This window comes from Ascaphus truei, chromosome 12 (genome assembly GCF_040206685.1).
Source record: "Ascaphus truei isolate aAscTru1 chromosome 12, aAscTru1.hap1, whole genome shotgun sequence".
NCBI classification, from domain to species: domain Eukaryota; kingdom Metazoa; phylum Chordata; class Amphibia; order Anura; family Ascaphidae; genus Ascaphus; species Ascaphus truei.
In genome coordinates this window covers 19,689,180-19,703,028 of record NC_134494.1, presented here as the reverse complement: position 1 = coordinate 19,703,028, position 13,849 = coordinate 19,689,180, and the positions used below count along the sequence as shown (strand labels likewise).

Genomic DNA, 13,849 nt, shown 5'->3' with positions numbered 1-13,849 from the left:
CCCTAAAACGTGTTATAAAAGATATAGAAATATCAATTAGATGAGGCGCATTCTTCTGCAAAAACTGCAAATGTCATTTATATACGAGAGTGCAAAAAGACAGACTGCAATGAAAAAGAGAATCACCTTTTCAGTGTCTCTGAAATAGCATAGAGAATTGATCCTGGAGAAGTATAGATTTGGGAGTTCTCATCATACTTATTGAGAGACCGAGAAAGAGAGAGGGATACTGTATATAACTGTTTAATGAACACACCGAGATGGGTTTCCAAGCAATATCGCAGTTTTTTGCATGAAATCTAAAGTCTCAGTTTAAAGAACAGAACCATAAAAAGAACAGAATGAAACGGATACATACATACAATACTTCTGCTAGCTTACCTTCATAACTTACTTTAAGCACCACTGACATTGTTTGCTTTTGATTATCAGAAAATGAAAGAAAATACAGTGGGAAGTATTTTTATTAGTGACAAACATAATGATATTGAAATCATAGTTGATGTACTAATATATACCCATAGAGGCTTGGTGAACATAAAATAAACAGGTTATACATCTCAAATTCTCAGATCTTTTCATGTATTCATTATACTGTATGTCTGTTGTGAATTTACCATTTTTTTTAAATGACTCATTTATACACAGATAAAAAAATCGGAGACAGGTAAACTAGAATGAACTAACTCACTTAAGAAAACTGAATATTTATTGAACAACTCAAACAATTCTCTTTATTTTTCAGTGTGTGCAGAGTGTGTTTGGTCCGATTGGTATGATGTGAGCTATCCAAAATTTGGAAATGACAAAGGGGATTTTGAAACCTTTGAAAATATCAGGAAAAATGGATATACCGTTTGTGATACTCCTCGAACTGTACAGTGCAGAGCAAAGGAATTTCCTGATGAAAAATTTGAAGATTTAGACCAAGATGTAACATGCAGCAAAGATATCGGTCTAATTTGTCACAACAGCAATAACTTTCCAATCTGTTACAATTATCAGATAAAGATTGAATGCTGTCACTCACATAAGGAATGCACAACAACAGAGATACAAGCTACTCCGACTTCAGCAACTCCTTCAACGTCATTATCAAACACTCCCACCACATTGTCAATCACTATATCTACAATCACACCATCAGTAACGCCAGAGACTGTAACTACAACTCCAGAAATACACTCTGTACCAACAGAATCAACTACAAGCCCGTCAACAAGTACTGCATCCACATCAGTGACATCAACTTCTGAACCGTACCTCCCCACATCAACCCCACCAACTACACCAGGTTCGCCATCCACTACTTCTTCAACAAGTTCAACAATAACATCAGAGATTTCTACTTCAATCACACCATCAGTAATGACAGAGACTGTAACTACAACTCCAGAAATACAGTCTGTACCAACAGAATCAACTACAAGCCCTTCAACAAGTACTCCATCCACATCAGTGACATCAACTTCTGAACTGCAACCCCCAACATCAACCACACCAACTACAGAAGTTACCCTCATCACTACTTCTTCACCAAGTTCAACAACATCAACAATTTCTACCTTCATCACACAATCACAAACACCAGAGACTGTAACTACAACTCCAGAAATACAGTCTGTACCAACAGAATCAACCACAAGCCCTTCAACAAGTACTCCATCCACATCAGTGACATCAACTTCTGAACCGCAACCACCAATATCAACCACACCAACTACAGAAGTTACCCTCATCACTACTTCTTCACCAAGTTCAACAACAACATCAGACATTTCTACCTCTATCACATCATCACAAATGCCAGAGGTTACAAAGCCGACTCCAAAAATATACTCTCTACAAACAGTATCAACTACTACTCCATCTGCAACAGTGACAACGCTCCCTTCCTCATCAACCACACCAACTACACCAGTCACCCCCTCTACTACTTCTTCAACAAGTTGTGCATATAAAATGCAATGTCATTGGACAAGCTGGTTTGATACCCATGCACCTACGTTTGGCTTTTCGGGAGGAGAGACAGAAAGCCTGGTAGGAATAAAAGCAAAAGGATATCAGATCTGTACGCAAAAGGAAATCGAAAACAAAATACAGTGTGCAGCTGTAGAATTTTCAGGTTCGAGCAGTGATGAAGAAATACAAATTTACAAGTGTGACCTGAATAGTGGACTGGTTTGTAACAATAAAGATCAGAAAGGCTGGTTTAAACAGTGTCATAACTATAGGATGAGAATCGAGTGTTGTTCTAAATATTGTGAACCAACAACACTACCACCGACCATTTCTACCTCTATCAAACCAGCACAAACAACAATAACTCGTGCACCGTATTCCTTCTCATCAACCACACATTCTACACCAGTTACCCCCTCCACTACTTCTTCAACAAGTTGTGCATATAAAATGCAATGTCATTGGACAAGCTGGTTTGATACAAATAAACCTACATTTGGCTATTGGGGTGGAGAGACAGAAAGCCTGGTAGGAATAAAAGCAAGAGGATATCAGATCTGTACGCAAAAGGAAATTGAAAACAAAATACAGTGCGAAGCTGTAGAAGTTTCAGGTTCAAGCAGTGAAGAGGAAATACAAATTTACAAATGTGACCTGAATAGTGGACTGGCTTGTAACAATAAAGATCAGAAAGGGTGGTTCAAACAGTGTCATAACTATAGGATGAGAATCGAGTGTTGTTCTAAATATTGTGAATCAACAACAACAAAGACAATTTCTACCTCTATCGTACCATCAAAAACGCCAGTGACTGTAACTACAACTCAGAAAATATACTCTTTACCAACAGTATCAACTTCTGCACCACACACCCCAACATCAACTACACCAACTACACCAGTTACCCCTTCCACTACTTCTTTAACAAGTTCAACAATAACATCAGAGATTTCTACTTCAATCACACCATCAGTAATGACAGAGACTGTAACTACAACTCCAGAAATACAGTCTGTACCAACAGAATCAACTACAAGCCCTTCAACAAGTACTCCATCCACATCAGTGACATCAACTTCTGAACCGCAACCACCAATATCAACCACACCAACTACAGAAGTTACCCTCATCACTACTTCTTCACCAAGTTCAACAACATCAACAATTTCTACCTTTATCACACAATCACAAACACCAGAGACTGTAACTACAACTCCAGAAATACAGTCTGTACCAACAGAATCAACCACAAGCCCTTCAACAAGTACTCCATCCACATCAGTGACATCAACTTCTGAACCGCAACCACCAATATCAACCACACCAACTACAGAAGTTACCCTCATCACTACTTCTTCACCAAGTTCAACAACAACATCAGACATTTCTACCTCTATCACATCATCACAAATGCCAGAGGTTACAAAGCCGACTCCAAAAATATACTCTCTACCAACAGTATCAACTACTACTCCATCTGCAACAGTGACAACGCTCCCTTCCTCATCAACCACACCAACTACACCAGTCACCCCCTCTACTACTTCTTCAACAAGTTGTGCATATAAAATGCAATGTCATTGGACAAGCTGGTTTGATACCCATGCACCTACGTTTGGCTTTTCGGGAGGAGAGACAGAAAGCCTGGTAGGAATAAAAGCAAAAGGATATCAGATCTGTACGCAAAAGGAAATCGAAAACAAAATACAGTGTGCAGCTGTAGAATTTTCAGGTTCGAGCAGTGATGAAGAAATACAAATTTACAAGTGTGACCTGAATAGTGGACTGGTTTGTAACAATAAAGATCAGAAAGGCTGGTTTAAACAGTGTCATAACTATAGGATGAGAATCGAGTGTTGTTCTAAATATTGTGAACCAACAACACTACCACCGACCATTTCTACCTCTATCAAACCAGCACAAACAACAATAACTCGTGCACCGTATTCCTTCTCATCAACCACACATTCTACACCAATTACCCCCTCCACTACTTCTTCAACAAGTTGTGCATATAAAATGCAATGTCATTGGACAAGCTGGTTTGATACAAATAAACCTACATTTGGCTATTGGGGTGGAGAGACAGAAAGCCTGGTAGGAATAAAAGCAAGAGGATATCAGATCTGTACGCAAAAGGAAATTGAAAACAAAATACAGTGCGAAGCTGTAGAAGTTTCAGGTTCAAGCAGTGAAGAGGAAATACAAATTTACAAATGTGACCTGAATAGTGGACTGGCTTGTAACAATAAAGATCAGAAAGGGTGGTTCAAACAGTGTCATAACTATAGGATGAGAATCGAGTGTTGTTCTAAATATTGTGAATCAACAACAACAAAGACAATTTCTACCTCTATCGTACCATCAAAAACGCCAGTGACTGTAACTACAACTCAGAAAATATACTCTTTACCAACAGAATCAACTTCTGCACCACACACCCCAACATCAACTACACCAACTACACCAGTTACCCCCTCCACTACTTCTTTAACAAGTTTAACAACAACATCAACGATTTCTACCTCTATCACACAATCACAAATGCCAGAGACTGTAACTACAACTCCAGAAATACACTCTGTAATAACAGAATCAACTACAAGCCCTTCAACAAGTACTCCATCCACATCAGTGACATCAACTTCTGAACCGCAATCCCCAACATCAACCACACAAACAACACAAGTTACCCTCTTCACTACTTCTTCACCAAGTTCAACAACATCAACGATTTCTACCTCTATCACACAATCACAAACGCCAGAGACTGTAACTACAACTCCAGAAATACAGTCTGTACCAACAGAATCAACTACAAGCCCTTCAACAAGTACTCCATCCACATTAGTGACTTCAACTTCTGAAACGCAACCACCAACATCAACTGCCCCAGTTACCCTCTCCACAACTTCTTCACTAAGTTCAACAACATCAACGATTTCTACCTCTATCACACAATCACAAACGCCAGAAACTGTAACTAAAACTCCAGAAATACACTCTCTACCAACAGTATCAACTTCAAGCTCTTCAACAAGTACTCCATCCACAACAAAGACATCAACTTTTGGACCTCATCCCCCCTCATCAACCACACCAACTACACCAGTTACCCCCTCTACTACTTCTTCAACAAGTTGTGCATATAAAATGCAATGCCATTGGACAAGCTGGTTTGATACCCATAAACCTACATTTGGCTTTTGGGGTGTAGAGGAAGAAAGTCTGAAAGCAATCAAATTAAGAGGATATCAAATCTGTACACAAAAGGAAATTGAAAACAAAATACAGTGCGAAGCTGTAGAAGCTTCAGGTTCGAGCAGTGATGAAGAAATACAAATTTACAAATGTGACCTGAATAGTGGACTGGTATGTAACAATAAAGATCAGAAAGGGTGGATCAAACAGTGCTCTAACTATAGGATGAGAATCGAGTGTTGTTCTAAATATTGTGAACCAACAACACTACCACCGACCATTTCTACCTCTATCAAACCATCACAAACAACAATAACTCCTGCACCGTATTCCTCCTCATCAACCACACATTCTACACCAATTACCCCCTCCACTACTTCTTCGACAAGTTGTGCATATAAAATGCAATGTCATTGGACAAACTGGTTTGATACCAATAAACCTACATTTGGCTATTGGGGAGGAGAGACAGAAAGCCTGGTAGGAATAAAAGCAAGAGGATATCAGATCTGTACGCAAAAGGAAATTGAAAACAAAATACAGTGCGAAGCTGTAGAAGTTTCAGGTTCAAGCAGTGAAGAGGAAATACAAATTTACAAATGTGACCTGAATAGTGGACTGGCTTGTAACAATAAAGATCAGAAAGGGTGGTTCAAACAGTGTCATAACTATAGGATGAGAATCGAGTGTTGTTCTAAATATTGTGAACCAACAACAACAACACCGACCATTTCTACCTCTATCAAACCATCGCAAACAACAATAACTCCTGCACCATATTCCTCCTCATCAACCACACATTCTACACCAATTACCCCCTCCACTACTTCTTCAACAAGTTGTGTATATAAGATGCAATGTCATTGGACGAGCTGGTTTGATACCCATAAACCAACATTTGGCTATTGGGGTGTCGAGGAAGAAAGCCTGAGAGCAATCAAAGCAAGAGGGTATCAGATCTGTACGCAAAAGGAAATTGAAAATAAAATACAGTGCGAAGCTGTAGAATATCAAGGTTCAAGCAGTGAAGAACAAAAACAAATTTACAAATGTGACCTGGATAGTGGACTGGTCTGTAACAATAAAGACCAGAAAGGTTGGTTACAAAAGTGTTCTAACTATAGGATTAGAATCGAGTGTTGTTCTAAATATTGTGAACCAACAACAACACCGACCATTTCTACCTCAATCATACCATCAAAAACGCCAGTGACTGTAACTACAACTCAGAAAATATACTCTTTACCAACAGTATCAACTTCTGAACCACATCCCGCAACATCAACCACACCAACTACACCAGTTACCCTTTCCACTACTTCTTTAACAAGTTCAACAACAACATCAACAATTTCTACCTCTATCACACAATCACAAACACCAGAGTCTGTAACTACAACTCCAGAAATACAGTCTGTACCAACAGAATCAACTACAAGCCCTTCAACAAGTACTCCATCCACATCAGTGACATCAACTTCTGAACCGCAACCATCAATATCAACCACACCAACTACAGAAGTTACCCTCATCACTACTTCTTCACCAAGTTCAACAACATCAATGATTTCTACCTCTATCACACAATCACAAACACCAGAGACTGTAACTACAACTCCAGAAATACAGTCTGTACCAACAGAATCAACCACAAGCCCTCCAACAAGTACTCCACCCACATCAGTGACATCAACTTCTGAACCGCAACCACCAGTATCAACCACACCAACTACAGAAGTTACCCTCATCACTACTTCTTCACCAAGTTCAACAACATCAACGATTTCTACCTCTATCACACAATCACAAACACCAGAGACTGTAACTACAACTCCAGAAATACAGTCTGTACCAACAGAATCAACCACAAGCCCTTCAACAAGTACTCCATCCACATCAGTGACATCAACTTCTGAACCGCAACCACCAATATCAACCACACCAACTACAGAAGTTACCCTCATCACTACTTCTTCACCAAGTTCAACATCAACGATTTCTACCTCTATCACACAATCACAAACGCCAGAGACTGTAACTAAAACTCCAGAAATACACTCTCTACCAACAGTATCAACTTCAAGCTCTTCAACAAGTACTTCATCCACAACAAAGACATCAACTTTTGGACCGCATCCCCCCTCATCAACCACACCAACTACACCAGTTACCCCCTCTATTACTTCTTCAACAAGTTGTGCATATAAAATGCAATGCCATTGGACAAGCTGGTTTGATACCCATAAACCTACGTTTGGCTTTTGGGGTGTAGAGGAAGAAAGCCTGAAAGCAATCAAATTAAGAGGATATCAAATCTGTACACAAAAGGAAATTGAAAACAAAATACAGTGCGAAGCTGTAGAAGCTTCAGGTTCGAGCAGTGATGAAGAAATACAAATTTACAAATGTGACCTGAATAGTGGACTGGTATGTAACAATAAAGATCAGAAAGGATGGTTCAAACAGTGTTCTAACTATAGGATGAGAATCGAGTGTTGTTCTAAATATTGTGAACCAACAACACTACCACCGACCATTTCTACCTCTATCAAACCATCACAAACAACAATAACTCCTGCACCGTATTCCTCCTCATCAACCACACATTCTACACCAGTTACCCCCTCCACTACTTCTTCGACAAGTTGTGCATATAAAATGCAATGTCATTGGACAAACTGGTTTGATACCAATAAACCTACATTTGGCTATTGGGGAGGAGAGACAGAAAGCCTTGTAGGAATAAAAGCGAGAGGATATCAGATCTGTACGCAAAAGGAAATTGAAAACAAAATACAGTGCGAAGCTGTAGAAGTTTCAGGTTCAAGCAGTGAAGAGGAAATACAAATTTACAAATGTGACCTGAATAGTGGACTGGCTTGTAACAATAAAGATCAGAAAGGGTGGTTCAAACAGTGTCATAACTATAGGATGAGAATCGAGTGTTGTTCTAAATATTGTGAACCAACAACAACACAGACCATTTCTACCTCTATCATACCATCAAAAACGCCAGTGACTGTAACTACAACTCAGAAAATATACTCTTTACCAACAGTATCAACTTCTGCACCACACCCCCCCACATCAACCACACAAACTACTCCAGTTACCCCCTCCACTACTTCTTTAACAAGTTCAGCCACAACATCAACGATTTCTACCTCTATCACACAATCACAAACGCTAGAGACTGTAACTAAAACTCCAGAAATATACTCTCTACCAACAGTATCAACTTCAAGCTCTTCAACAAGTACTCCATCCACATCAGTGACATCAACTTCTGAACCGCAACCCCCTTCATCAACCACCCCAACTACCCCAGTTACCCTCTCCACTACTTCTTCAAAAAGTTCAACAACATCAACGATTTCTACCTCTATCACACCATCACACACGCCAGAGACTGTTACTAAAACTCCAGAAATACACTCTCTACCAACAGTATCAACTTCAAGCTCTTCAACAAGTACTCAATCCACAACAAAGACATCAACTTTTGGACCGCATCCCCCTTCATCAACCACCCCAACTACACCAGTTACCCCCTCTACTACTTCAACAAGTTGTGCATATAAAATGCAATGTCATTGGACAAGCTGGTTTGATACCCATAAACCTACGTTTGGCTTTTGGGGTGTAGAGGAAGAAAGCCTGAAAGCAGTCAAATTAAGAGGATATCAGATCTGTACACAAAAGGAAATTGAAAACAAAATACAGTGCGAAGCTGTAGAAGAAGTTTCAGGTTCCAGCAGTGATGAAGAAATACAAATTTACAAATGTGACCTGAATAGTGGATTGGTTTGTAACAATAAAGATCAGAAAGGGTGGTTCAAACAGTGTTCTAACTATAGGATGAGAATCGAGTGTTGTTCTAAATATTGTGAACCAACAACAACAACACCGACTATTTCTACCTCTATCAAACCAGCACAAACAACAATAACTCCTGCACCATATTCCTCCTCATCAACCACACATTCTACACCAATTACCCCCTCCACTACTTCTTCAACAAGTTGTGCATATAAGATGCAATGTCATTGGACAAGCTGGTTTGATACCCATAAACCAACATTTGGCTATTGGGGTGTCGAGGAAGAAAGCCTGCGAGCAATCAAAGCAAGAGGATATCAGATCTGTACGCAAAAGGAAATTGAAAATAAAATACAGTGCGAAGCTGTAGAATATCAAGGTTCAAGCAGTGAAGAACAAAAACAAATTTACAAATGTGACCTGGATAGTGGACTGGTCTGTAACAATAAAGACCAGAAAGGTTGGTTACAAAAGTGTTCTAACTATAGGATTAGAATCGAGTGTTGTTCTAAATATTGTGAACCAACAACAACACCGACCATTTCTACCTCTATCATACCATCAAAAACGCCAGTGACTGTAACTACAACTCAGAAAATATACTCTTTACCAACAGTATCAACTTCTGAACCACATCCCGCAACATCAACCACACCAACTACACCAGTTACCCCCTCCACTACTTCTTTAACAAGTTCAACAACAACATCAACAATTTCTACCTCTATCACACAATCACAAACACCAGAGACTGCAACTACAACTCCAGAAATACAGTCTGTACCAACAGAATCAACCACAAGCCCTTCAACAAGTACTCCATCCACATCAGTGACATCAACTTCTGAACTGCAACCCCCAACATCAACCACACCAACTACAGAAGTTACCCTCATCACTACTTCTTCACCAAGTTCAACAACATCACCAATTTCTACCTTTATCACACAATCACAAACACCAGAGACTGTAACTACAACTCCAGAAATACAGTCTGTACCAACAGAATCAACCACAAGCCCTTCAACAAGTACTCCATCCACATCAGTGACATCAACTTCTGAACCGCAACCCCCAACATCAACCACACCAACTACACAGGTTACCCTCTTCACTACTTCTTCACGAAGTTCAACAACATCAACGATTTCTACCTCTATCACACAATCACAAACGCCAGAGACTGTAACTACAACTCCAGAAATACAGTCTGTACCAACAGAATCAACTACAACCCCTTCAACAAGTATTCCATTCACATCAGTGTCATCAGCTTCTGAACCGCAACCCCCAACATCAACTACACCAGTTACCCTCTCCACAACTTCTTCACTAAGTTCAACAACATCAACGATTTCTACCTCTATCACACAATCACAAATGCCAGAGACTGTAACTAAAACTCCAGAAATACACTCTCTACCAACAGTATCAACTTCAAGCTCTTCAACAAGTACTCCATCCACAACAAAGACATCAACTTTTGGACCACATCCCCCCTCATCAACCACACCAACTACACCAGTTACCCCCTCTTCTACTCCTTCAACAAGTTGTGCATATAAAATGCAATGTCATTGGTCAAGCTGGTTTGATACCAATAAACCTACATTTGGCTTTTGGGGTGGAGAGACAGAAAGCCTGGTAGCAATAAAAGCAAGAGGATATCAGATCTGTACGCAAAAGGAAATCGAAAACAAAATACAGTGCGAAGCTGTAGAAGTTGCAGATTCAAGCAGTGATGAAGAAATACAGACTTACAAATGTGACCTGAATAGTGGACTGGCTTGTAACAATAAAGATCAGAAAGGCTGGTTCAAACAGTGTCATAACTATAGGATGAGAATCGAGTGTTGTTCTAAATATTGTGAACCAACAACACCACCACCGACCAGTTCTACCTCTACCAAACCATCACAAACAACAATAACTCCTGCACCATATTCCTCCTCATCAACCACACATTCTACACCAGTTACCCCCTCCACTACTTCTTCGACAAGCTGTGCATATAAAATGCAATGTCATTGGACAAGCTGGTTTGATACCAATAAACCTACGTTTGGCTTTTGGGGCGGAGAGACAGAAAGCCTGGTAGGAATAAAAGCAAGAGGGTATCAGATCTGTACGCAAAAGGAAATCGAAAACAAAATAGAGTGCGAAGCTGTAGATTATTCAGGTTCAAGCAGTGAAGAACAAAGAGAAATTTACAAATGTGACCTGAATAGTGGACTGGTTTGTAACAATAAAGATCAGAAAGGATGGTTCCAAAAGTGTTCTAACTATAGGATGAGAATTGAGTGTTGTTCTAAATATTGTGAACCAACAACAACACCGACCATTTCTACCTCTATCAAACCATCACAAACAACAATAACTCCTGCACCGTATTCCTCCTTATCAACCACACATTCTACACCAGTTACCCCCTCCACTACTTCTTCGACAAGTTGTGTATATAAAATGCAATGTCATTGGACAAGCTGGTTTGATACCAATAAACCTACATTTGGCTATTGGGGAGGAGAGACAGAAAGCCTGGTAGGAATAAAAGCAAGAGGATATCAGATCTGTACGCAAAAGGAAATCGAAAACAAAATTGAATGCGAAGCTATAGAAGTTTCAGGTTCAAGCAGTGAAGATGAAATACAAATTTACAAATGTGACCTGAATAGTGGACTGGCTTGTAACAATAAAGATCAGAAAGGGTGGTTCAAACAGTGTCATAACTATAGGATGAGAATCGAGTGTTGTTCTAAATATTGCGAACCAACAACAACACAGACCATTTCTACCTCTATCATACCATCAAAAACGCCAGTGACTGTAACTACAACTCAGAAAATATACTCTTTACCAACAGTATCAACAACTCCAGGAACTCCTTCAATTTCCACATCAACTACAACACCTATTTCACCAACACCTTCCACCAGCCTTCCAATTACATCTCCCTCCCATCCATTGACCACCACTTCTGGAACAACCTTTTCTACTACTATCACATCCTCCACAATTGTCACAGTTACGTCAACTTCTGGAACAACTACTTCTCCAATATCTACCACTCCAATCATTACATCATTCACATCATCTACTGATAGTACTATACCATTATCTACAACGATTTCCACATCTGAGAGCACAAAGACCACTACATCTGGATCGACCATCATGTCAACATCCTCACATACCATATCACCAACTACGGAATCAATGATCAGCAGCTCAACATCATGCTTCTGCAGAGTAAATGAAACCTTATTTACTCCAGGTGAGTTAAAACATTTTTCCATTGTGACATTCATACGAGATTATGTTTATATATTACGTGTGATACAGAAAAATGGAGGAATGGCATTTTGGGATTTTAAATTCAAAGACGATCTATTCAGCGAAGCATGACTGACATTTCAGCTATTAGAACAGCCTTTACTCAGAACAATGGCATGGTGCTGTGACAGCTGAAACGTCGGTCATGTTTGGCGACAAATTCGTCTTTGAATGTTAAAACGGAAAGTGCCCATCCTTCATCTTTTGCATTCTGCATGTCCAGGACAATTACAGAAAAGACCATGGATTTAGAGCACCGGCATTTATGTATTTAACCTCTGTTGTTTTATCTAGGAATGATACAATATCCAGGTTTTTGTTTGTTTATTACATATAACATATTTCGGCCAACACATGTCCTTCTTGGAAATACACAGCCATTCGTGGTCTTAGCTTCCCTAAAAACACCTTATAATGCTCATATAGACCTGGGCATGAAAATACCCAAATACAGTACTATATATTTATTAATATTAAACCTGTATATTTAAAATATATAGATAAATATTTTATGTAACATATACTGTACAATACAATCAAGTTTAGAATACATGTTGCTTGGATATCAGGGGAGACTTAAGCTTTATTCCACGACATCTTATATTATCCCTCTAATTTCTCTTCTTGCCCTACTTTAAGCTGTTACAACTCTTCCTATTGATCCATAAAATCTCTCCTTCTCAGTCACCTACAATCCTTATTGCTGTATGTAATCACACCTTTTAATGAAACCCCAACGGCTTCTATTGATCCAATATAGACTTTGTTTTAGATATTTAGGCACTTAGAGATGAAATACAATAATTGGCACCACTTGCTGTATGAATACAAATACTATGTATAAAAACAAACATTGAAAACTATATGGGAGGTTATGTGTTAAGAATAGTTTTTTAAAAGTGAATTGAAAGTGTGCATTGCGACATAAAGCCAGTTTCTCCCCACAAATTATTAGCAGCATATTTTGTTATGTAATTATTCATGTTCTTACATTGGGCGCATATTTTCTTATTCTTTGTACCGTCTACATTAACTTCAGTTAGTAGAAGCAGAGTAGCACATGAATGCTAGTCTCCTTCTTCTAACGACACATCTGGATTTCTCCAGCTTTCTTTAGCACTCATGGTAGTATACCCCAGCATGGCTTGAGTGCTCCTTCTCCAGTACACTACGAAGAGTCCATCGGGTTCATACATAAGAACGCGCTAAGAATTGTTTGTGTCTACTTATCTGCAAGGAAAAGTTGACAGACGATTTCAATAGATTTATGGTGCACAAGAGTGGCATGTGCTCACAATTTTCTTATAGATATCAGTTGCATACAGTATGTGCACCACAGACAACATCCAAACATCACGACAAAATGCCTTTAACGTCACTTCATACATACTGTAGGTCCCATGGTGAGTAGTCACTAAAGTAAGGAAAGGATAGAAGTCAATATATGCCACATGCAGAGAGGATACTAAAATTGGTAATCTCATACTGTACAATGCAAATGTTCTTTGTTGAAAACAGTTAAGGGTATATACTA

At 39.2% G+C, this 13,849-nt stretch overlaps 1 protein-coding gene across 1 annotated transcript in view; it reads left to right on the top strand.

Moving 5' to 3' along the window:
- LOC142463850 (uncharacterized) overlaps positions 1-13,849 on the top strand; it is a 42,175-nt gene that overhangs the window by 20,982 nt on the left and 7,344 nt on the right. The window contains exon 33 of the mRNA XM_075566662.1: positions 746-12,256. Within this exon, the coding sequence (XP_075422777.1) occupies positions 746-12,256 (11,511 nt within the window). The remainder of the gene's footprint in view (positions 1-745; positions 12,257-13,849) is intronic.